Source organism: Nipponia nippon, unplaced genomic scaffold (assembly GCF_047370975.1).
Source record: "Nipponia nippon isolate SJK-2023a ecotype South Korea unplaced genomic scaffold, ASM4737097v1 scaffold_3, whole genome shotgun sequence".
Lineage (NCBI taxonomy): Eukaryota > Metazoa > Chordata > Aves > Pelecaniformes > Threskiornithidae > Nipponia > Nipponia nippon.
This window is the reverse complement of record NW_028262347.1, coordinates 70525423-70549744: the sequence shown is the minus strand read 5'-3', so window position 1 is coordinate 70549744 and position 24322 is coordinate 70525423. Positions and strand designations below refer to the sequence as shown.

At 41.1% G+C, this 24322-nt stretch overlaps 1 protein-coding gene across 4 annotated transcripts in view; it reads left to right on the top strand.

Annotated features, from left to right (window-relative positions):
* The window catches only part of RERG (RAS like estrogen regulated growth inhibitor), a 110732-nt gene that overhangs the window by 71772 nt on the left and 14638 nt on the right, over positions 1-24322 (top strand). For all 4 annotated transcript variants that reach the window (XM_087767302.1, XM_087767305.1, XM_087767303.1 and 1 more), the window contains one exon: positions 20089-20145. In XM_087767302.1, the coding sequence (XP_087623428.1) occupies positions 20089-20145 (57 nt within the window). The remainder of the gene's footprint in view (positions 1-20088; positions 20146-24322) is intronic.

Genomic DNA, 24322 nt, shown 5'->3' with positions numbered 1-24322 from the left:
TCCTCTACCAAGAGAGGGATGCTTACAATGCAGATTGCTGGGCTCTCTCCTATGAAGGAGGTTAAAACAGAAGAGAATTTGCTTTTCAAATACAAAGGTTATTAGCTTTGATGAATGAACCATACAAACTGTAGATCCTACTTAGGTGTCCCCCTCAGCAGATCCACTCCCTTTCTCGCTGGGACAGTTAGATCATGCATGAAACTGAGGACATGCATCTTTTACGGAAACATATTAATCTTCTCAGGCCAGTTTTCAGGTTGCTGAGTTTTTCTACCTCAACTGATATTGCTTGAGCAACCATTCAGCTTTCCTATTAGGATAAGCCAAGGATGAAGAATTTCTACGATACGATGCAGTCCCTTACATAAGGGCAAATCAGCTGAGTAGCGACTTGTTTTTACAGCTTCCTTTTGGACATACTTTTCCCTTACTCTCTCCTGTCTCCTGAAGTGCACACCCCCAGAAGCTAGTGCAACCCTGCGCCATGCCAGTTGCTCAAAACCCAAGGGGAAGCTGCTCTTGAAGGTGCCCTTGACCATCTGGCTGTGGCCTTGCTGGCTGGGCCAGCCAGCTGCTCCGCTGTGGGATGCTGCAGGAGTGGTTGATTTGTCCCACAGCTCAATAGGCAGCATCTCATGGGAGGAATCCAGGCTCGTCTTTCCAATCTACCTTGTTTTGGAAATCTTCTGAATGTTATTAGATTCTGTAAGACCTGACCTTTAAAAGTCAGGGGTGCAATTAACCAATCTGGCCAGCTCCACATCAGCAGCTCACGCTAGCCTAGGAGAGGCAGGAACCAGACAGTTCACTTCTGACTAATGTTATTACAGAGGAACAGGAGGTGGACCCAGACACTCTAATTAAACTGCAGCAGGTCTGCTCAGTGGGCTGTTCTGATTGAGTGCAAAGCAGAGGTACCGTGCAAGGCATGCTAGAATCCCTGGGCTTCATCTAATTATGTGGCATAGCCGTTTTTGTGTTGATTTGCTGGCAGTAGCCTGTCATCCAGCTGGCAAAAGAAAGGGAAGGTATCCCGAGAAATAGGGATCCTCCACTGCCAATGCTCTGGCCGGGAGGCCTCTATACTAACTCACTTTATCAAAACTAGTGCATAAAAGCATGGCTAGAATGGAAGGAAAGGTAGTGTAGCCAGGAGATTGCCTTCATTATCTGTGCAAGTGACTCTCTGCTCTGCTTTCATTTGTGTCAGAAATAACCTTGCATGTAAGAGTGCCCCTGAATATCAGGGAAATCATTTGCTCAAGTCTGACTCTGTGTTTCTTTGATGTAGGTGAAGACCCAGGCACTAGAGCCTCTGGCCAGTGCTAAACGGTCACTCCTCTCTCTCCCTGTCCCATCTGCTTTAGATGCGGACTTAAATGGCAAAATAGAAACTCTGCAGAAAGGTGAATCTTGTGGCTGTTGGGCTTTTTTGCTTTTTCTGGTATGTTAGATGGCTTGAATCATGGACTGCATTTGTCTGTGTCAGTGTTTGCTGTCCTTTCCACTGGGGATCTACTGACATTTCTTGCTTCTTTCTCTCCCTTCAACCTGCTCACAGTGAATTGCCTCTGGTTCCATGCAGACCTTTTCTGTTAACACACAGAAAACATCAGACAAGATAAACTACTTTTTACTTGGATCAAATGGGTCAAGCCTGAATTTGGCTTTTCTTTAGGCTGGTAACCTACCCACTCTGCAGTACAAACACAAGTCAAACCTGGTTGGTTGGTGTTGATTGTTTTGGCCCCTCGTTTCTCTCATCTCTGACTCAGAAAAGTAGACAAGTTTTCTTAACAGTTCACTGTTTACGCACAGAGAGCCTTGGGCTGTCCCTAACCTTCCTACAGTATGCCAAAATGACCCTGCACGCTCAAGGAACCCAAATATCTTTAACATTATTGAAAGCTGAACATATGTGACGGGAAAAAGCAGCGAGGATGTTCTTAAATATAGGCATTAGCTCCCTGCAACTCCTTACCCAAGGGACAGAGATGGGCTCCTCCAGATTGTAATCCAATGCAGGACCCTAATCTATCAACTAGAAAAGAATCTTAGAGAAATTAGTTTTATAAGGCTAAAGCCAGCTGTTGCAAATAGATCCCTAACATATCTTAGATCTTAGCCTAAGCCTCCAAGTTTTCTTGTGTTTAGCTGGTTGTGCAAGCGAGCAACTATACATTTCATGTCTGTTAAGTAAGATGGGTGCACGAGCTTGGGCACTGATTTGTTTAGGCTTAAGAACCTAATCCAAAATTATTGAAGCTTCCTAATGATTTCTCAGCTAAGCCTCTGCATTGCTCCTCTTACTTGTCTTTATCTATTTGAGTACTGCTGGTAGAATTTGCAGCTGAAAAATATACTTCTTTGACTTGCAGAAAAACATTGTTAGAATTATTATCTCTGATGAAACAAAAAACGACAACACTTTTGTACTTGCTCCTGATTTATGTCTGTGGGTTTTCACCTCTACCTTGCTCTGTTGTTTATACCATAGTATTGTTCATCCAGTTCCATATTAATGCACAAAACTTCCAATTATTTTAAAATAGAAGCTATAGGAATAATTAGATATATTGCTGATATAATCTATAACTAAAGTCTAAACTGACATAGGTGCATTAGTACTTGCAAAGCTAGTAGGGGTTGTACCTCTTCTTGGAAGTAATGACAGAAATTGCAAATTATAAACAGGGACCAAAGGCCAACATTTTTAACACAAGTATGTCTCTAGAACTGCAAATAGGTGCCAGGAAACTTGGTGCTTCTGGAAAATCTGATTAGGTCCCTATTTGCATCTTAAGCATAAGTATATTTAAGCCCTTATGGTAAATGAGAACTTTCAACAGAGGCTGGTGTTGGATCTGGGCCTTCAAAAAAAAAATCTAACCTCACTGAAGTGATTGGGAAATCTTTCAAATGCCTTTTAAAGATTTCCCAATCTTTTAAGTTGGGGTCATCCAAAATTTTGACAACCATAGAACAAATGATATTATAGGAATTTGCTCAGATTGGGCTTTTGGAGACAAATATACTTTATGATCTTATAGAGCAGTGGAAAAATCATTTTGACGGGACTCGGTGGAAAAGACCCATAGGCCATCAGCTGTGCAGCCACGCACCAAGCTTATGGAGTGACTAGTTACTCATTAACCCCCTTTTTATGATACTTGCTGTTTTCCTGAACAAAGGAGGAAAAAATGCATACTTGCTGCAATTCAAGTCCTATTAGAGAGAAGCATAAGAAAGTTTATCTACTACATAATCTTTTCAAATGGAATTAAAGTTAATTTAATTAGGCTTAAATCATAAATTTATCCTCTGTGAGCGTGGACCACAACTTACTTGCCTATGTTTGAGAATCAAGACTCACACAGATACTGAAATCTAAAGACTGGTGGGAAATGTGGCCAATGCTATTTGGATGGGAGGGGAAAGACAGGGTATGGGAATGTTATTACTAAGAACTAGTGCAAACCACAGTTAACAGAAAAGTATCACATTTTTTTGTCTTAAGATCCTTCTAGTGAAAAAAAAAAATCCTTCCTTAAAAGGGCAGGAAAAGAAAGATAGTGATCAAGCAGAAGGATGGGGAAACCTGCCATGAAATTTTACCTAGATTTGAAGTATTTCAGGTTTTCTTTCAGAAAATGGGAGGGAGGCATTGGAGGTGCAATAGCCTAAAATGGCAACATTTTCATCAAAAAAGTTCCAGTCAAATCTCTACCGAGAAGGGCAATGATAGTTGTAACGATACTCATTTTTCTCTACATACTTCCTCTACTGCCCTTATATAAATTTAACTACCCTGTTCCTCCCCCACCCCCAGGCCTATGATTGTACTAAACCACCATTTTTACCATGGCCCCTTTGCCACACAACCCTGTGATACCTTTTTGGATTCATTAGTCACCTGTTGCGGTTTACAGCACATCCATCTGCCATTCGTTAGGCACTCTGGTCGTGGCTAGCGGGAAGCCAGCTCAAATCTGGTGGAGCAAGACCATAATGAAGCAACAGCTGAGTCTAATCCTAGCTAGCAGTTATCATCCATGTTTCATTAGCTGTGTGTTTATGGACGTTTGTGGGATGTTGTTTTCCTCCTCTGTTAGGCTACGTGCTTTCCTTAGTAATTAGTGTAGCTTGAAGAAAGATCTGCTAGAATAAATAGATGAGGCCTTTGGCTTAGCGAGAATGGCATGAAGAGACAGGTAAGCACTTGGAGTGATGCCTTCAACCAAAATTGGACACTTGTGAAGTACACACTTCCAAGGGACTAACCCTGCCAACACACTCCATAGCATGTGCCTAACCCCCCTGGCAGTAACTGGTGAGTGGCTGCGGTGCTCCCCACCAGCACCATCTAGACAGTTGTGGAAGCCCCAGGCAAGCAGGTAAGAAATTAAAGAATAGGGAGAAAAAGTAGCCAGCCAGTTTTCAAGGAGTTCCCTGCCCAAACAGTCACAATTTAGCCTAACAATCCTTCTCTCAATGATTTTTGAAGTTGATTTAGTTTAACCAAGTTTCATAAGAGAAAGACCAGGATTAAGCCTATCCAGATAAGAGCTGTTGAGACATAGCAGTTATACTTTAATTTACATGCAGGATGATTTTCCAGGCACAAGCAAGCTTTTCAGAGCCATGAATAACAAAGGAAACACTTGAAAAACTAGTGAAATGTTTGCAAGAACCCTCACACAAAAGACATTGGAGAGATGAGAAGCCTTCTCTTTAGGAGACCTCTCTACGATGCAGGAATTTAGCCTAAGCCTCCTTGTTTCCAGCTATTGCAGGCAGAGGGATTTCAGTCTTAACTTCTTTCTTGTAGGGGTGGGGCTGCTGCTGGTATCAATTTGAGAACATTACTTATCTCATTGCACCTAAACAACTCCCCAGGGGCATGAGCTTCAACCTACAGAAAGAAAGGCAAAGCTGATGACTTCAGTGGGTTGTGCCTCAGGCTCCATTCAAGGAGGGAAGAATCCAGTACAAAAGTCATCCCAGAAATATATAGCTACGTTGAGCAATGGCAGGGCACTTCCCAGCTGTTGAATAATTTAACAGCCCAATCGAAAATAGCCTCCTGATGCATGTTCCTCTAGGAATAATTTCAGCGGCATGCGAGTTTTCTGCCCTTTCATTGTCAGCTTTATTTCCAGGAATATTTTCCTTTTTTCCAGCTGATGCTTTCTGTCACAGTGGCTTATCTGACACTAAGTTGCAATGAGCCTGCCACTTCTCTGCTTTCCCAAACACATGGTCCTGGCCCTCTTATCTCCTGTATCAATGAATGACATACCTTTAAATGTTGTATGTTATCTAATTAAAATGAGATTATAACATATGCCCCTTTTCTAACCAGACCATGCTCATTCCTTTAGAGTAGTGAATGATTCATCTCTTCTTGACACTTCTTGTGCTTTTTTTTTTGTTGTTTTTGCTAAACCCTGAAGAATGGAAGGGGAGGGAATTCAGAGAATGGGGAGGAATAACAAAATTCCTCCTCCAGCTCTGACCTCGATAACAGTGGGGAGAGCAGGAATCACTGCCTTGACTGCTTATCCTCCAGGACAACAGGTAGAGCAGATAGAGTGGCTAAGCCTGCCTGGAGCAGGAGCATGACAGAGCAATGCTGCTGGGGGACAGGAGCAGGATCACTGTGGCTTTTATTGCCCCTCCCCACCCCCCCGGGCCCCATGTTACTGGGGCTCCATCACATCTGCCCCAGGTGGATGAGCAGGAGGTGCCACAGCCCTCCCAGGTGCTCTGCCCTCTAAACAGCAAGCCCACAGGGCAGGACAATACCTGTAAGTGGAGCTTAAGGACCATATCCTTTCTTCTATATGAAACCAAAACAATAAAGAGGGGATCAGACTACTTTAAAAATAACCCTTGCTCCTGTAAGAAAGGTGAACACAGATCTCAGCTGGAGCTGAAGAGTTCATCCCAACTTGCAGTAGAGTAATGTGTGAGACCACAAGACTCGTCTTTATTTCCTGGGGAGGCTATGTCAGCGTGCATCAGGAAAGTTAAAAATGCCAGGTAAATTTACTTCCTTTTCAAAAGCAGTAAGGAACCAATGGTTATAGAATATTCTTGTCTGTACACAGCTCATTGAAAATCCAGCTTCTAAAAAGCAATAAAATGAAATGAATGCTTTCCTTAAAGGTACATCTGTGAAAGCATTGTTTCAGCATCCAAGTAAAAAGTACTATTTATATTTCCGAAACACTTCTGCTTTGTCAGCATCAGCCTGTCTGCGGTGATAATCCATTTATCCAGCAGCAGTACCATTACACCCAGGTTCCAGATGAAACTGAGGAATGTGCAGAGAAACTAAAGACCAAATTTTTCAAAAGCTGCTTGGGGGCTGAAAGAGTAAGATATGTCACAAAGTACATTTCTAGAAATGCCCTAGTGTAAGTGAAATCACCAGGTGTAGAGTGTGTTTTCTCCAGCAGCAAAGCATTCCCTACCTTTCCCACAAGACCACTTTCTGCTCTCAGTTTGGCCACTTTGGTTGTTGGAGGCACCGTGCCTTTCTCAGGGTCGGTTAAATGATCAGTGTTAACAAAAAAAAAAAAAAAAAAAAAAAAAAAAAGAGTCTTGGGGAAAGAGCATCTTTTGAATCAGGGTAATTTCATTAATTCCACATAGAGCTCATCCCCACAAACATGTGAATCAGCATGCCTGGGTGGGTGGACTTGGAGAGCTACAGAATAGGGAGTGACAACAAGAGACTTGGTGGGGATAGATGGATGGGAGAACACTGGGGAAGGGCATCCTTAGAGACCAACACCATTTAAATGCTATCAGGCATCATGCTGGCTACCTCTCTGCCCTGGAGGCACACTAATAGCTTTGAAAATGTAATCAGCTATTACTCTGGGCAAAGCCAAACAAAAAGCATGGCGAAGCAAGGAATGTAATCAACCTCTCGGACTGGCTCCCTAGCCACCGCATCAGCCTTCATTATGAGCAATTGGAGGTTTTCTTACTTGTCAAATTGTAGATTCCCAGGGCTGTGTTTTCTCACGGCTCATATGATGTCATCGTGAACGGCTAAGCAAACGCAGATTGCTGCAGTCAGTATACGGCACTCTGCAGGGCAGTAACAGGAAAAATAAATGTGTATTGCTTTATTCAAGTGCTGGCAGAGAAAGTGGAATTGTTTGTATTCTCTCTGCTCACTCTAAAAAGATCATGGGGTGAAACTGAGGAAGTGTTCTTTAAAAAAAAGCATTAAAAGAAAAACTCAGTGATGAGAGGTTTATCACACTGGCCTGAGAAAATAATAGAAGTTAATATCATCATAATTGCAAACTTCCTTAGTCCTGAAGGATCTCTGAGCACCTGACATTTTATCCACTGCAGTAGCATGTACCTACCGAACCCCACGATGGAAGAGAGGATCCTAGCAGGGAAAGATGACACAATACGCTTGCAAAACTTCTGTGGGATCTTTACCGTCCCCCGAGAACAAACAGGAACTTGGTGTTTGCAGCATCATGTAAAAGGAATGAAGAAAATCTCATCACTGGATAAACCACTGAATGAGATAATGACTGGAAGAGTCCTGAATATATGACTTGTTATCTTTGCTATCTGTGTAATTTCTATGGACAAGACAATCTCACACAGATAGCACCTCAGATTTTTGGAGTACAACTCATTATTCAGCATGAATAAATGTAGCAGAGATTCCTCTTAATACAGACTTTTAACTAAGTATAGCTAATTAGCTAGCTGAGAGCAGAAGAACACTCCCTGTAGCTACTGCACTCTGGGGAAGCAGGGCCAGGTCTCCTGGCAGCTGTGATGAACATCATAAACTAAGTTATGTTAATCCTCCAAGTTTCAGACTTGAGATAAGTCAGAGGTTTTACAGCATCCATTATCTACTACTGTGTTTTTTATTTTGTTTGAAGACATATGATGTTTATTAGCTGAATGCCCTTAAGAATTAAAAATGAAAGGAGAAATTTACCATTTAAATTTAGATCATGCTTTCCCCCTGCCACACACACACACACACATAATTTTAGTTTACTCTGAACAGTTCCCAGGATTGTGTGTCCAGATTCCAAGCAGAAGGCTAATAATAACAACCCCTACATTATTATAGGCACCAGATGAGTGCTCATAAAACTGTAGTTGCAGCCAGAGATAGGAGATGATAGCAGTTTATCAAAACAATGAATTAGTTTAAATTCATTTAATGCTGTCAGTAGTACTGGGAACCAAACACACCACACTGTAGTATACTGCCTGGACCACTTGGCAGTGTTTATCTTCGCCCATTCTCACATGTCATAGCTCTGATAGGAAATCATTACTTCCAGGTTCTGGGATGAATTAATCTTCCTACAGATAGCAGTGGTATGGGATGAGCACTGGTGTGAGATCAGGCAGATGACCAGTTTGGCTTCAGATTGAAACAGGCTTTGGTCACTAGTGATTTATGAAAAGTGGCTCTCCACCCACACCTGCTCTTCCAGCCTGCTCCACAAAAGAAAGGAGGTGATGCTGGTAGGTACCATTAGGTGGCTACCAGTCCCATCTCTTAGGGTCATTTTTTTGCCTCTAGAAATGAGCATCTCTCCAGCATGTTAGGAAACCTTTATTCAGACTGAGCTTTCTTCAGCTAATCATTTCTCCACTTTGCAACATATTTTGTATGGTGGGAAAGAAGCATGTGGTCCATAGCATTTAACATATGTTTTACTTCAATTGCTGGTCATAGCCTTTCTATCATTCAGTTTTCTTGTTCTTCAGTATCGCAAAACCTACTGTGGAAATGATAACCTTCATCTCTTTCTTAAAGAGCTTCTCTGCTCCTGTCTCTCTTAATTCTCCATGTGTAATGGCAAAGCTGTTTGCTGTAAAAAAAATTGCTGGCACAAACAGAAGTTCAAGATTCCAGGTAGCAAGCAAGTAACAGGAGCAGATGTCTTAACAACACAGAGAAAAGGAGGAAGGGTAAAAAACAAACAAACAAAACCACAACACATAGATAAAACATGAGAACAGCCATCAGGACATTTGCCACCACTTTCCATGAGATGCTAGAAGCAGCTGGAAGATCATACACTATGTTGCTAGTAACTAGTCACACAAGCCTGAAAACCACTGTGGTGTACATCACTGTCCGATACATCTGTTCTCACATGCCTTTCTCCATTTATTCTTCTGGGAACTTCTCCAGGTGTCTGGTTCAGGTACTTGGCAATGAGCCTGTCAGAAAGAAAACAATTCCTTATCTTCTGCCTTTAAAATTCCAAGTAGCAGAGGAGCTGCAATGCAAAATCAGCTAATAGCAGTTTGAAAAGAATGGGTTCCCATAAATATTGTATTCTGCACTGTATTAAAAAGATGTAACATTTATCAATGCTTATGTCATCAGGCTTCTAAAAAAAGAGAAATTCATGGAAAATCCATGAGAAATTCATGAAAAATCCATGAGTCAGTTTTCAATGTATTTTGTTGCCTAATTCTTCATTTCCCTGTGACACAAGCACCTTACAGGCATACATCTATTGATCGAACAGCCACAAGTCAGTCAATGGGACTGATACGAACTTCTAGTGTTCACCTAAGCTCCTTTGTCAAAGAAAGCTGGAAATTGCACAGGACATATGGTCATTCAAGATTTTCCCGTATATCGTACTCCAGCTGGATTGTGATTGCAATGTAAAGTTTTTCCAGGTTACCTGACATTTCCATGGAGCCAAACCCAGAAAACCAGGGTGTGCATGTAAAAGAAATGAAGTATATCACAGAAAAAGCCAGGGAACAGCTTGTTTTTCATTTGATGTGAGCTGTAGTCTCATCTGATAAAGTATACACTGACTTAAAATAATATGAGAAAATTATTACAGTCAGGCTGAGGAGAAGAGAATGATAGATAGCCTGTTCAGACTCTGACCACACAGAAACATCTAGTGCTGTCTACCAAAGTGAAATAGGGAGCTCTGCATCCATTTACATCACTGGGTTTCTGAGGCAAATGAGAGAAGGTACACTTTATGCCATTTCTAGTTACCATTTGTGCTGATCTATACAGACTTAGTGAAACAGTAGCATAGCAAGGCACTATCACAAAGGTACTTTTTGCCATCATGAAGGTTACAAATACAGGCAATGATCCAGCATTGATGCCAGTGGCCTTGCTCACAGTATGCTAACTAACTGCCCTGTCATTCAGGCTGACTCGCCAGGGCCTGATAAAACCCTGTTTTTAAGCATTTAGAGTTGCTGCTAGGCTGAACACTTAGTGTAAGAGAATACATTGCACCTTTCCAGAATGGGTTTGTCAGACCAGAACATACTGCGTGGGGGAGGGAAAAAAAAAAAAAAAAAAAAAAGCATTTTGCTCCTGGCCAGAACAGTGGTCAGTAGGATGGTGAAACACCAGCCACCCCTGAAAAAACTATCAAGCACTAACCCCAGCAGTGGGCAAATTAGTTCGCTGAGCTCCTTACCAGCATCCTCCCCCTTAAGCAAGGGTAAGAATTTATGGCCAGGTTGCTGCTGGCAGCCAGGGTGCTCTTGCAGAACAGCTGAGCCTTGTAGACCAGTCCCTGCCCCAACCAAGGACTCACACAGAACTGGCTTTTCACTTTGTTGGAAAAATTTCTTCATCTCTGGGCATGAGACCATGCTCCCTCCCCTACTCCCTGGGAAAGGGGTCCACAGCTCTCCCAGGACATGCAGACCTTCTCTAATAAGGCAACTTCACTTCTCTCCCCTTTCTTCCAGTTCCTCTTATTCATCTCTTGCCTTCTGACCATGGGAAGGGAGAGAGAGCAGGGATCAGAGCAAGAGCTGAAGGGTAGCCTTAAAAAATAGCCAAAACAACCAAAATAAAACAAAAAACCACAACAAAACAAATTAAAAAAAAAAAAACAAAAACACCAGAAGAGCAACAAAAATCGCTACTCCTGCACTGCACTGGCCACTGCTTCTTTCTGTGCTCATGCATGTTCCTCCCTCTGCACTGGCAGGGCATGAGGCAGCAGCTCCACACCATCCTAGGAGCAGCTCAAGGCATCTCCAAAATAGCCCTTACTTTCAGGACTGCCGCTCAAATAACTCATGTTGCCTGCACCTTTAGCCAGGCTCAACATGAGCAGAGAAAAGTCAACTTTGAACCCTTTCAGTACACACAGATCAGCTGAAGCTGAGTAGCTGGTGGATGATACACCCAAGAAAGTGCATCTTTGGCATCTCCCTGTAACAGTGGCATCTGGTTAAAAAAACCCACAATTTAGTCCCACACATTTCTCCAGTGCAATAGAAAATAACACTGCAGTGAATAAAAAATGGAGGCTAGTGAGGTTGTGTGTGTGTGTGTTTGTTTTAAATCTGCATCTCCTAAATTACAGGTTCTTTGAAAAGAAATGGTGAGGTATTGAGGCATTTCCTTTGAAAGAGAAATCTAAAAAACTGGCTTCCTTCCAAAAAAATGGCCTTTCTGTTCAACATGCCTTTTCCAACAAAAATTCATTCATACAAAAATGCTTTGACAATTACTAGAAGATCATCCTGCCATCTAAAGTCAACACTGGGAGAAACGTAAGGAAAAAAATTACAAAAAAGTGACAGCCCCCTGATAATTCTCTCATCTTGCCATTTTCTTAATGAAGTACTGTATTTTTAAGAAAAAAAAAACACTTTCCATCCCTTCTTTTTTCTGCAAATATTTTCTTTCTTTTTTCAATTCTTTCTCAAATAAATGAAACATTTTTCACCTTGAGATGGGGGGGGTGGAGTTTATGTCAAAGTTTTATACCTATTCTACTTTACTTTACCCAGTGTCTTTTAAAACAGCATGCAAATTCAAACCTTACCTGTGTCAGTCATCTAGAAAAGCAAGTTATTTGTGTGATTTCATATGTAAGACTTGCTCTACAGCCTGATCACAAATATACTCTGTCTCAGACACACAAACATCAGGAGGTGTTACCATTAACTATGTTTTGGAAAACCATATGTGTTAGTAATAGCACACCAGAAAGTTTAGTCTTCACAAAGGGGCGACAAAACAAGTTATACAATGGAGTCAAGAGAGGGGAAATGGTAGAAGTATGGGTATTACACACTGCATTCCTAAAATGATCAAAACCATTAGACACACCAGTCTGATCATTTATCTTTTAGATGAGAGGAGATCTGTGAAATAAACAACGTTATATTGGAACAATATATTATGGAATGGGATAACATAATATAAATTAAGCCTCCTGCTTGTATTCCATATGCAGCAACCGTTGTAAAAAAATGCCTCCAGTACTGAAGGCAACAGGCAGAACATTACTACAAAAATCCTCCCTTTCAGTGGCAATGGGATGAATGACTACTATACTGTGTATTTTGTGAAATTCACAGTAGACTATTCCAGATGAATATGAAGTGTTTCTTTTATTGTGAAATTACCACACCAGAAGCAAGACAAGAAACACTTTCTGCTATTAACATTAGGATGTGGTTATCAAAGATTTTGACAAACAACTCCTGTATTTTCCGTATTCAGTACTGAATAAGGAAAGCAGCCTTTGTTCTAACACACCTGTGCCAAGATTGCTTTCTCCCTAGTCTGCGAGTAGTGGCAAATCTTGCCTCTAACCTGGGGGCCAGACATCTCTCTCAGCGAAGGAACATACTGACAATTCCCTAACATCAGACTCAATTTGTGCAAAAGCTGCAAGCCTACAAAAGCAGGACCGGGCATAGCTAGATGTTGCAGAAGAGCTGGAGCATCCACAAGACCCCATGCCTGGGCATACGCAGGCAGAGCACTGGGTAAACTGTCACCCTGGAGATAGGTGTGAACATCGGCAATTACCCTTGTGCAAGTCGGGAAATGGATGGCTCACCTTTCCATTTCATGAGCACCTGCAAGCATTAGTTTCATTGCACTGAAGCCAATGATTTTTACATTCATTTTCAGTGGCGGCAGAAGTAAACTAATGTGCATGCTCTGATAAAAGCACAAGTTATTGTTTACTTCGTTCCTTGCAATTAAAAAGTGCTTGCAAAATAATCTGATGCAGTGCTTCCTTCCAGTCTGCTATGAAGACAGTTAAGATGAAATTAGTAAATATACCATGCTATGGACTGCCAGAGTTTCAGATGAGCTCCTTGAAACAAGTTAATCTTCTCCAGACCCTTCCCACTCAAAAGTTCCTAAAATCAGGTACTTCCCAGAGGAGTAAAATGCAGTTACAGCTGAGATAAACTGAAATTGCCACTAACAAAAGAAATGCTCCCCAAAACTTTGCAGTAGAAACTGAAAAGTGACAGCCATTTTAAAAATGACACTAATTACACTGACATTTGGTCAGGCCAAAGGATAAATATCCTGATGAAGACTGCTAAAAACCACAGATGAGTAGGACTATGGTCTCTGTCTCTTCCACAGTAGCACAGCCCTTCCAAACAACTTGTCAGAAGGCAGTTATTGACATCTAATTGAACAACCTACTGAATTAGCATCTGAAGCAGCCTCTGGAGTCCTGCTATGTGCATATTCAGCATGTAAAATATTATTTACTGTAAAGATAAATCCAATAAACAGTGCTTAAGTTTTACATTTGAAAGTATGTTAGTGTTTTTGAAACACTTGAACATAGGATGTTGGTTTGGTCCATGATCCCGCTGTTGGGATTAAGATAGAGATTTGAGACAGGTATTCCAGTCCCTATACACCCTACCAGAACAAAAAGACTTTTGAACCATTTTTAATGTTCAGATTTGGGTCCACAGAACTGGAGCCCACATCATTACCACTGAAGAAAAAAGGCTTGCATTACACTGAGCAACATACATAAACTCTTGAAAGGCAAGAGTAACATGTTTCATCACATAGCCATTCAATCCTAGTCTGTATTTACTATTACACAGTATATATACACACTGTTATAAATATACTGTTATATATATTCTGCTATACAGTATATATATTAAAAAGTATGTATACTTTTGATATTTATATTTGATATTCATATATAAAAAGTATATATTATACTTTTTATATTTATATTGTCAGTCAGTGGAGGACCTCACTGTGCTGTTACAGAAAAAACATAGAAGCATACACAGTAATTTCTCTGAACAGTTCACTGCTTAGAGTGATTAAAATATGCATAAAATAGGCAGGGTTTGAGACAGCAAGGCAGAGTAAAACAGACCATTTTTATACTTGGCACAGTTCTTCCTTTACCCACACTGATCTCATTTTGCTGCATTAAATTTACCTTGTAGTTTACTACAAGCTCATTAGGTCTCAACATCAGAAGTGACCACAGTGAACAAACCAAGAGAGAAGGGAAGGCAGAGAGATCCTTCTGTTGATGTCTCACTACCACTTGTATCCCCACGTCACTGAATTGCCAGAGATACTGCCAAAACTGAGTCAAACCCAGGCCCACAGAGGCAGAGCCAGAAGTAATGACAGCATGTTTACATCCGTGACGTACCAGGATCAGAAATGACTGCATTACAAGTTCATACTTGCCCCCCCCACACACACACATCCCACCCCCAAACAACCTGCACTTTCAGGAGCAAATTAAATTCTCATGACAGTGCCTTTAAAACAAACCATTACTTCCCAAAGCTGGACACAGAGCTGTTTAAGGAGGCAGCACATCACATGCCAGAATCCTGTGGCACCGCCATTCTGCAGGCTGGAGCTCGCCATGTGCTCCAAGGGGAATGAAATTCCAATACATGAAGGGCCTCTGAGAGGGTGAGTGGGGGATGAACTCTCTAACAAAAATACATGTTTTTAAAAAAATGAAATACTTCATTTGTGAAAGTGCCTTTTGATCATTATAACCTCTGGTTTTAACCACTCTGGTGTCTCCTGCCAAGTATGGTTTACTGATGACACATCATCATGGCACCAGGAATGGACTTGTTGATAAGTTGAATAATAGGACTACTTTCAGACCATTTTTATAGCTTAAAATTCTTATGGCATAAAAGAGTCATCATACAGTTATTTCACTGCAGAGAACTGTTGTTTTTCTTAGAATAACTTTGAACTGTGTAGCTTTTGGGGAAGGGGGATGTTTTTCAAATAAAACCCTGCTTCCATTCTTCCCCCAAAAGCTCAGCTTGTATTAGCTGTAACGATAACAAATTCATGAAGATATGTATTCAGGCAGATTGTAAATTTAGCCAGAGCATTTACGTGTTACTAAACCAAACAAAGATCTAAAGCAAGACGCAAAACACTAGAAAAACACATGTTCCAAAAGATATGGACTGAGATTTTTAAAGCTGAGTAAGGGACTCAGCCACACAAGTCCCAAAGAAATTGATTAATTATGTGGTTGATAATCTCAGTTTATATGCCAAGTTAAGTCCTGATATAAATTCATTGTCTTCAGTGGAGTTACACTGCAAATGTATTTGACAGATAGTCATGTTTCTTCTCCAAGAATAACTTCTAAGGCAGAAGGTTTAAACATGAGTGAATGAAAGTCCTGGGCCAAGTTCTACCCTAATTTAAACCCTGGACAAAACAGCTGACTTGGAAGTGAGGGTGTAAGGAAAGGCAGAAAGAGACATGAGTCTATTCTTCCTTTGCTGGGACATTACATCAATTCCCTTAGGTAATGATCATGTCTCCAAAAAACACAGCGGGAATCCAGATTTCACTTTGTTGGAGATTCTTTCCTTCTAAGCCTGCAAGTTCTTGTATTTCACAAGCAGTAAGTGTTCAGGGAAGAGCCTGGACTAGTCTCAGTGGAGAACCATGAAACTCACTCCTATTAGGTACTTCATCGATCCAAATCTTGCCTGCTTCAAAATGCATTTCATCTTTGAGGATAAGCACTGGAAATGGTCATTTTAAAGATGAACATTGGAATTAGTCACCTAATTTAATCAGAAAATGTGTTTCAGACATTCTCAACCTCAATGTTATTTTGAATCAAAACGCAGCATTTGGATTTTTTTTTTTTCAGTGTGTTGGGTTATTTTCGGCTCAGTATTAAATATGTCTAAATAAGGCTGACAGGTCAAGCAGGGTGCACACACCTTTGCTAAGGTGAGAAAGAAGTAATACCCATCTCAACTCTTCCTATGCAGCATTGCTAAGGACACAGAGAAGTTTTATTGCTTTGCCCGAAGCATCATTTATGCCAACGGCAGAAGTCCGAGTGCTACATCTCTAAGTGTCCTCACTTGTGATTATTCTGCTGGCCGAAGTTATTTTACTAAAAAGTGATGTAATCTGGCAGTAAATGAGCAAAACAAACAAAATGGCTCCACAGTAATACCCCTGCTCTAGGGGGATCATTGCTAGGGCAGGCAGTGTGAGGCAGCAAGCTGGTCTCCACACTGACAGCCCAAGCTCTTGGATGCCCTTCCTAGCTCTCCTCGCATTGACTATTTTCAGTCAAATCAGATAGCAAAGCCACATACATTGTTTTAATACTCAACTGGATGTCAGGGGCCCATCTGCTAAGCACCCCTTATGAGGCAAAAGTGAAGATATTTCCCATCCAACATAGTTTGCAATAGTTATAAACAGGACAGACACTGGATCAAGAGCATCTCATGCATTCTTCCCTTTACCGGGCCCAAGCAAGCCTTATGCAAGTACTTTATTACCGGCAGCACCTAGCAAGCAACTCGCTGGGCTTGCTGTGCTCCCCGCTGAGACCTGCCAGCAAGGGAGACTAATTGCCATCTGGCCTTATGCATGGCAGCTGACTCCCACCCTTCCTTTCTTTTCTTCAGCTCCATCCTGCATATGTGCTTATTTGTTATTTGTGCATACAGGCCTCCCTGCTGGAGATGAATACAACCTACTTTCTGCCTCCTCACCAGAGCTTACATCTGTGATCTCTGATTCTTCACCTCTTTAGCACTCAATGCCTGTACAATTTCATCCCATGTACATAAATGTACCTCTTTTCTCCCAGGCTCATCTCGGCAGCTGCGGTCCAGTTGTACCTTTCCTTCTTATCACTTGTCACCTCCTTCATTTGGGCCACCTCCAAAACCAGCTCTTCTCCCTCTTTGCCTTCAGAGCTGCAGCTCTCTATCACCTGTCTCAGACATTAGTGCTTGACAGACTTTCTTCCAGTCCCCTTCGCCACTTTGACCCTTCACTCCAGCAATTTCCATCTACAAGTACAAGGTTATCGTAACTATAAGTGGACTGTGTTTAAATAGGAAAATAGTCAGACAAGTTCCCCCACTCTCTTCTGCCTTTTCTCTGTCTCCATTAGCGATGATCTGGATGAGGGAATCGAGTGCACCCTCACTAAGTTTGCAGACAACACCAAGCTGGGTGGAAGTGTTGATCTGCTGGAGGGTAGGAAGGCCCTACAGAGGGACCCGGACAGGCAGGATCATTGGGCTGGGGCCAACTGCATGAGATTCAACAAGGCTAAGTGCCAGGTCCTGCACTTTGGTCACAACAACCCCATGCAATGCTACAGGCTTGGGGAGGAGTGGCTGGAGAGCTGCCTGGCAGAGAAGGACCTGGGGGTGTTGGTTGACAGCCACCTGAACATGAGTCAGCAGTGTGCTCAGGTGGCCAAGAAGGCCAATGGCATCCTGGCTTGTATCAGGAATAGTGTGGCCAGCAGGACCAGGGAGGTGATAGTGCCCCTGTACTTGGCACTGGTGAGGCTGCACCTCAAATACTGTGTTCAGTTTTGGGCCCCTCACTACAAGAAGGATATTGAGGTGCTGGAGCGTGTCCAAAGAAGGGCAACAAAGCTGGTGAAGGGTCTAGAGCACAAGTCATATGAGGAGCGGCTGAGGGAGCTGGGGTTGTTTAGCCTGGAGAAGAGGAGGCTGAGGGGAGACCTTATTGCTCTCTACAACTACCTGAAAGGAGGCTGTAGCAAGGTGGGGGTCGGTCTCTTCTCCCAAGTAACAAGCAATAGGACGAGAGGAAATGGCCTCAAGCTGCGCCAGGGGAGGTTTAGGTTGGATATTAGGAAAAACTTCTTCACCAAAAGGTTAGTCAGGCACTGGAACAGGCTGCCCAGGGAAGTGGTTGAGTCTCCATCCCTGGAGGTATTTCAAAGACGGGTAGACACGATGCTTGAGGACATAGTTTAGTGGTGGACTTGTCAGTGTTAGGTTAACAGTTGGACTTGATGATCTTAAGGGTCTCTTCCAACCTTAACAATTCTATGATTCTATGACTCTAGGTCCAGGTACAGGCTCACGGTAAGGCACTGCAACACAGGTAGCACATCACTGCTTCTCCTTCGGAGTACAGCTGTGGAGGAAGAAAGCATTTTTAAAATCTGTTCTTCAAAAGGAAGGTGGTAAGGAGTCTTCTGAAAGCATGTTGGGAAAACTTTTACCCTGCATCACTTCCCCAGTCAGAATAGAAAAAGAAAAAAAAGAAAAAAGAAAAGAACATGCTGTGTATTTTACCAGCAATTAGAGAACCAATTACTAGCAATTAGAGAAGAGCCGTGACCAAACTTTTGAAACATAGAGATGTTTAAACTATTCCAGCTGAGGTAAAACATGGGGAAAAAAGTCCTGGTAGACATCATCATGAATGGAAAATAAGCTACACAGAGATCTTCTTGCAATATGACATCCACATTAGGACCAGGACTTGAAAAGTTACTTTGGTTAAGAATTGCCACATTGACTCCGAGGGCCAAGGACAGCATTTCTGCAAAGGCTAATAAGATTAAAAAAATAGGATTTCCTAAGGAAAATAGAAACTTAAAATAACACCAATTTAAAATTCCTTCTTATATAAGGATCTCATTTCCTTAGGGTCAGCTTCTTATTACCCCTCCCAAGTGTGAGGCATAGTTAAATCTTCCTGAAAACTAATGTTCTGATTGTATTTAAAAAAGTAAGTTTCAATTAAGCAAAGCTTAATTAATTATATTCATTCTACAGAGTGTTGCCTTGTCCTACTCTTGGGCACAAAAATCTGGGCTGTGGGGCATTCTCATGACTAATTTTGAAAAGGATCAGAACTGGGTTTAGCTGTCACCTTTTCCTGTCCACCTATAACTGAAAGAAGATCAGAACAATCCTGTAGGCTGACAAGGAAAGCTTTTCCTATAGCTGAAATCACTGCAATCATAGCTAATGCAGTGATATCTCTTGCTCCATTTTAGAAATGCAGAAAGGATTTTGAATAGTTGGCAGTGGTGAACACTGTTTACAGCACTAGAAATTCAAGGCACTGCTTAGTTTTAAGTTAGAACATAATCAATATCCTGTCAAAGCCTTTATAGGTTGTTTTTAAGAGGGGGTGGAGGGATAGAAAAAATTAAATATAAGAACATAAGTAGCAAGATCTTAGCCCATAAACTGATACTGAGAACTAGTTATCCAGTGCTCCAAAACCTAAAGCTTTATTTCTACTCCTGCAAATTCATTAATAGCATTTGTTGACCATTGGTTTAAAACATGGTAGCCGATTGCTTCAAGTGACAAGTAGAAAAAACATGCAAGATAAATTGTTGCAAGGAAGGCATGCCAAAATACAGAAGGAAGCTATTTAGCCAATTATATGTTTACCTTACAAAGTTTAAAATCTGAAGGCAAAGTTTTCAAGAATTAAATTATTTTGAACACCCCTAGTTTTGAAGCTTCAAAGCATCGTGGTTCAAAAACTGGCAATCCTTTTTCCACTGGTTATGGGAAATCTAAAGCATCCAAAATAGTGTTGGTTTTTGTTTGGTTTTTTTTTTTTTTTTTTTTTTTTCCAAAGGTCATCTGCTCATAGCACTGTAGATGGGGTTGTTTTGGCTTTTTAATGGTAGAAGCTATTGTGACAGAAAAAAGTAGAAAAATATTACAGACTACCTCCTGGTATTCTTTATCCTGCATTGTTACATGGGTAAATGATTAATGCTGTAAAGAGTTTTGGTTTTTTCCCCCTCCAAAAGTGTAAAGTGAGCCACAAACAGAGAAAAGGTCTCAACTGCCGGACTAAGCAATGCTGAATTCTTCTCACAGTTCAGGGGAGCTGCTACATGCTCATTCACACAGAAAAGTTTGCTGGGAAAGCTTTAAAAAAACAGATGAGTTGATGGCTTGTGCATCTCACCTGGAATCTTTTTGTTCCTGCAGCTCTCGTTGTACGCTTCCTGACCAAACGGTTCATCTGGGAATATGACCCGACACTAGGTAGGTTGCATTTTATTCTGTACACAGGGTATGCTGTATATAATAGCATGGCTGAAGTAATGGAAAGTCGTAGAGTTAAAATTCCAAGCCTCAGTCAACCTTTAAATTTGCTGTAAAAACCTTCTCTATGGTCATTTAAAGCTGGAACAAATTATTACCTAAGATGTCAGAATAGAGAAGCAGTAACGCACTCAAACGAAAGCAGAATTAGTATATGAGGCATGTTTCTGCCCACGCAGAAGTCAGTGGGAATATTGCCATTGAAAGCAGTTGCATTAGTATTTCACTCTGAAAATTACTTAGTGTGCAATGAGTTTTCTGCTTTTGGATAACCCAAACATCAGCTGCTAGAGAATAAGATGGCTGCGATACAGATCTCAAAAATTAAAGGGAAAAAAATTCTAGGTACTTACAGTCAGTCTGCCTACCCTTAGGTAAGTTTTTTGTCCTCACTTTCAAACATACATTGTGTCTCACTTTTTGGGTGACCAGATAGGGACACCAGTCATCAAAAGGGACACGTATCCTCCATTGCTCCCACTTAGCTGTTTTAGGTCTGGCACTTTTGAGAAGCTGTCACAGATATCTCAAAAAAATCGTGTCAAATGGTTGCTTTGAATTAGAGGCCTCACTTGAAAATTTGGGCCAAGGTCCGATTTCTTAGTATTTCCTAAGTTAGCATATATTTGAATGCTCTGGACTAGAGAAAATCCAGGCCAAGAAGTCTGAGATGAGGCATTAACATCCTAGAAGGTACCTTCAATACCTCAGGACTAAGCGATTCACACATGAAGTAAGGGGCTGGAAATTTCCTTTTCTCCTACAATCTGTTGCCATCTTCTTCCTAACCTTCCTTTGGAGGCTTCAAATACAGATTGTATAGTTAAATATCTATTTCTTTGTTAAGGTTCTTTCTCTAAGAAGTCTCACTAAAGAAACAGAGAACACCATAAAACTTGCACAGCAGAAACAAAGACAAAAGTTTAATACACTTTGTTGCAAAACCCAGGCAGCCCTTTCAATAAAGCAAAGCGTCCAGTATTGTACTAAGTATTTTTGTCTGCTAAGATGAAGAAATGACAGATATCAGAAATCTCATATTGGGAAAATAATTCTCAGAACAACCTGAACTTGAATACATTCTTTTATCTGCCAATATCAATATATTATCAGTGAATTGTATGTCACTTGCCTTGTACTGCACAGTGGGATGTTCAGCATAATATTCTATTAGTATTATTAGTACTTCACATCTCTATCGCTAATACATCATTTTAAGAACTTGACAATAAATGTATATAAAATGTTTTGTATCAGTATAGTCCAAGTTCATCAATTTCTTACGGGGCACTGCATGCAAGAGTATCCTTGTTGCCTTGTTTAAGCACACTAACTTATTAGCAAGCTGCAAGTTTTATTATTTTTTTGCCCCATTATGAAGGGCCCATGCCCTTTTTGATGTACAAGACTTGACATTTGTTTTTGTTTTGCAAATGAATACAACTGCCAATTAACCATGCCCCTCAGGAATCTAATCGTCTTCTGTTTGCAACATGGAAACCTTTCATGCAGACAACAGTCCTATCTCGACAAAACAAAAAATAAATCTCTTCTGACTTACTAAATTCTATGTTCTCATTCAGTTTAGAGGATAACAGCTTAAATTATATGTTACAGTTATTGCAAAGCTAAGTGCTTTAAGTTGCTCAGAGGAAAAGGTTTGAGACATTCAAAAACTAATAAACTATTGCCAATAAGTTATTTCTTAATTACAGTAATCTCTGGTGGAAGCTGCCCACCAGAGATTGCTTTTTAAAGTATTCTTTTTTCAAACTATGGATCACAATGGGATTCAAAGGAGGCTCTGAAGTGTTGGGGGGGGGGGGGAAGTCTCCTGAAATTCTAACCACTATTCAGGCCTTCAGAGATCAATCAGAAAGGGACTATACCTCTAAAAGCTTTGAGAAACAGTACTTGAAAGAATGCATTTTGGTCTTTATCATGATCATCCTGCAGTGGTTTAGTGTCCAGTTATCTGTAAACATCACTGAGCTGAATTTACTCAGAAATTTCAGCAGAATGGATTCATTTCTTCTTAGCAGTCATGGACTGGCAGTTGGGTGGAAAGAGCAATATCTACATATTCCACCAATATAAAAAGTTTAAGTTCTGTTAGTGAAACCCATTTGCCCTACAGGGAGAATAAGCAGCTTTGTCCAGTAAGTTCGAAAAGGCAGGAGTAAAACAGATGCAAACTATCTAGCTACTAAGCAACAGGAGGTTTTGCCAATAATCACTGGGGCTGTGACAAAAATGTCATATTTATAGTTTATTTCTTATGTCAAGTTTTCAACCACTCATTAGCCCTCTGATGCAAGGAATCCCCAGATAATTCCTATTTTTAGGAGAGCTTCCACCAAGGCCTGATGAAAATTCAACATTATCCTAAATTAAGCATCAGGGTAAAAAACATTGTCCTCTTAATTCAAGGGTGGCACATTTTAACTGGAAAGGAAAAAACACACCTTATAAATATTCTTCACTACTCTAACCTGCCAGCAGAAAATGAAGGATCATATTTTTAGCAGCATCTGGATATACTGGTGTACCTCCCGGAGCCAAATTACAAACCACAAAAATAATGTTTTCTGGTGGGAGGAGCATCACTGAATCTTGCAAGCTTTGGCACATGGGGCTGCTGCTGAAGTCAGGGCTTTGCAGCTCTGCCACTTTTGTGCATGAAGTTGGATCTGTGCAAGCATTGGTAGGACAACTGCATCTTCACAAAAAAGTACATATCACTCTGCTTTTTATTTTACTATTCTCAGCCAAGGGGTAACAACTGCAGCAGAGGTCATTTTTCAGGCGAGTATTAACCATCAGCCTTGACTTCTCCATCATTTCAGCTTAACTGGCAAGTCACTGTCATCATCTTGGCATGTTTTTATTTTTCCGATTGTTTTCTTAAAAAGGTGCCTAATCACTCAGGCTGAGCAGTTACCTAGCATTATCAAGGCAAATGAGTTTCAACTTTCAATCTGTATTTATTATAAATCTCACAACTATCCCACATGTGCAACAGGATTAGAAGGTCCAATGGAAGAACTCTATGTAGAAATAGGCTGGAACTGCACATTTAAAAAATAGAGTTGTTTTCTAAAATATTAAATATATGAATTCAGCGTTAAACTTAGCCTTCTTTAGCTTGTTAAATATGTACTGCGAAAGGGGATTGCGTTACCACGTGGATTTCACCAAAATTCCTTAATGTTTATATATTTTTAAATAGGACACAACTCACAAATTAATAAGCAAATTCAGTGTGGTGTTAGAGGGCCTAAAACCACTTGGCCTGGTTAGGGCACCACTTAAACCACAGCCTAAAAGCGCTTCTCAAACATAAGCAACACATCTGCGGTGGATTTAATACAGAACTGGAAATTTGTGCTCTATTTCAGTTTGGCTCTATTAAGAGATTCATAGAAGCAGCACGAAAACAAGCCATTCCTATGTATCATTTCAGCAGCGCTTGCCAGGAACAGGGTGGCAGCAGGCTGACAGTTTGCCTGCCACTGAGGTGGCTTGGCTCGGGGAGATTTTGCAGCCTGCAAGCAGCTGCCCTTGCAGCAGCGCCGCTGCAGCTGGTCCTCTCGGGGCCTGACCACCTCACTGCTGCCACGAAACCAGAAGTGTATAAATGCATAATGCCTGCCAGCCAGCATTGTCTCATGCATGGACATACTCTGTGGGGATGAGTTTCAAGGTGGAGGTGCAAAGACCTTTATTTGGCCACCTACCCCCTGTGGGTAAACTTTTGGCCTGAATGCAGGACTCCCATAGACCTCAATGACCCAAGAGTTCACACCATGATTTTCAAGGCTGCTCTCAAGGTGACTAGCTGCTCTCCTCAGTGCCAGTAAATAGGAGTAACAGTCTGGATCTCAGAAATTTCCCCCATGAGCTAGTGGCAGTGCCTAGAATTTAGGGTGCCTTCACCTGACCTCAAAGATGGAGAGATATTGTGGTTTGCCATCAAACAAGTGATATTTAATCGATTTTAAAATTGGAGATACTGAATCAGAATAAGTCATCAAGGGAACTGGTAAATTTATTTTTTTCCGGGGTGGGGTGGGCAGGCAAAAAAGGAGGAGAAAGTCCAAAGAGTTGTCATAGCAGT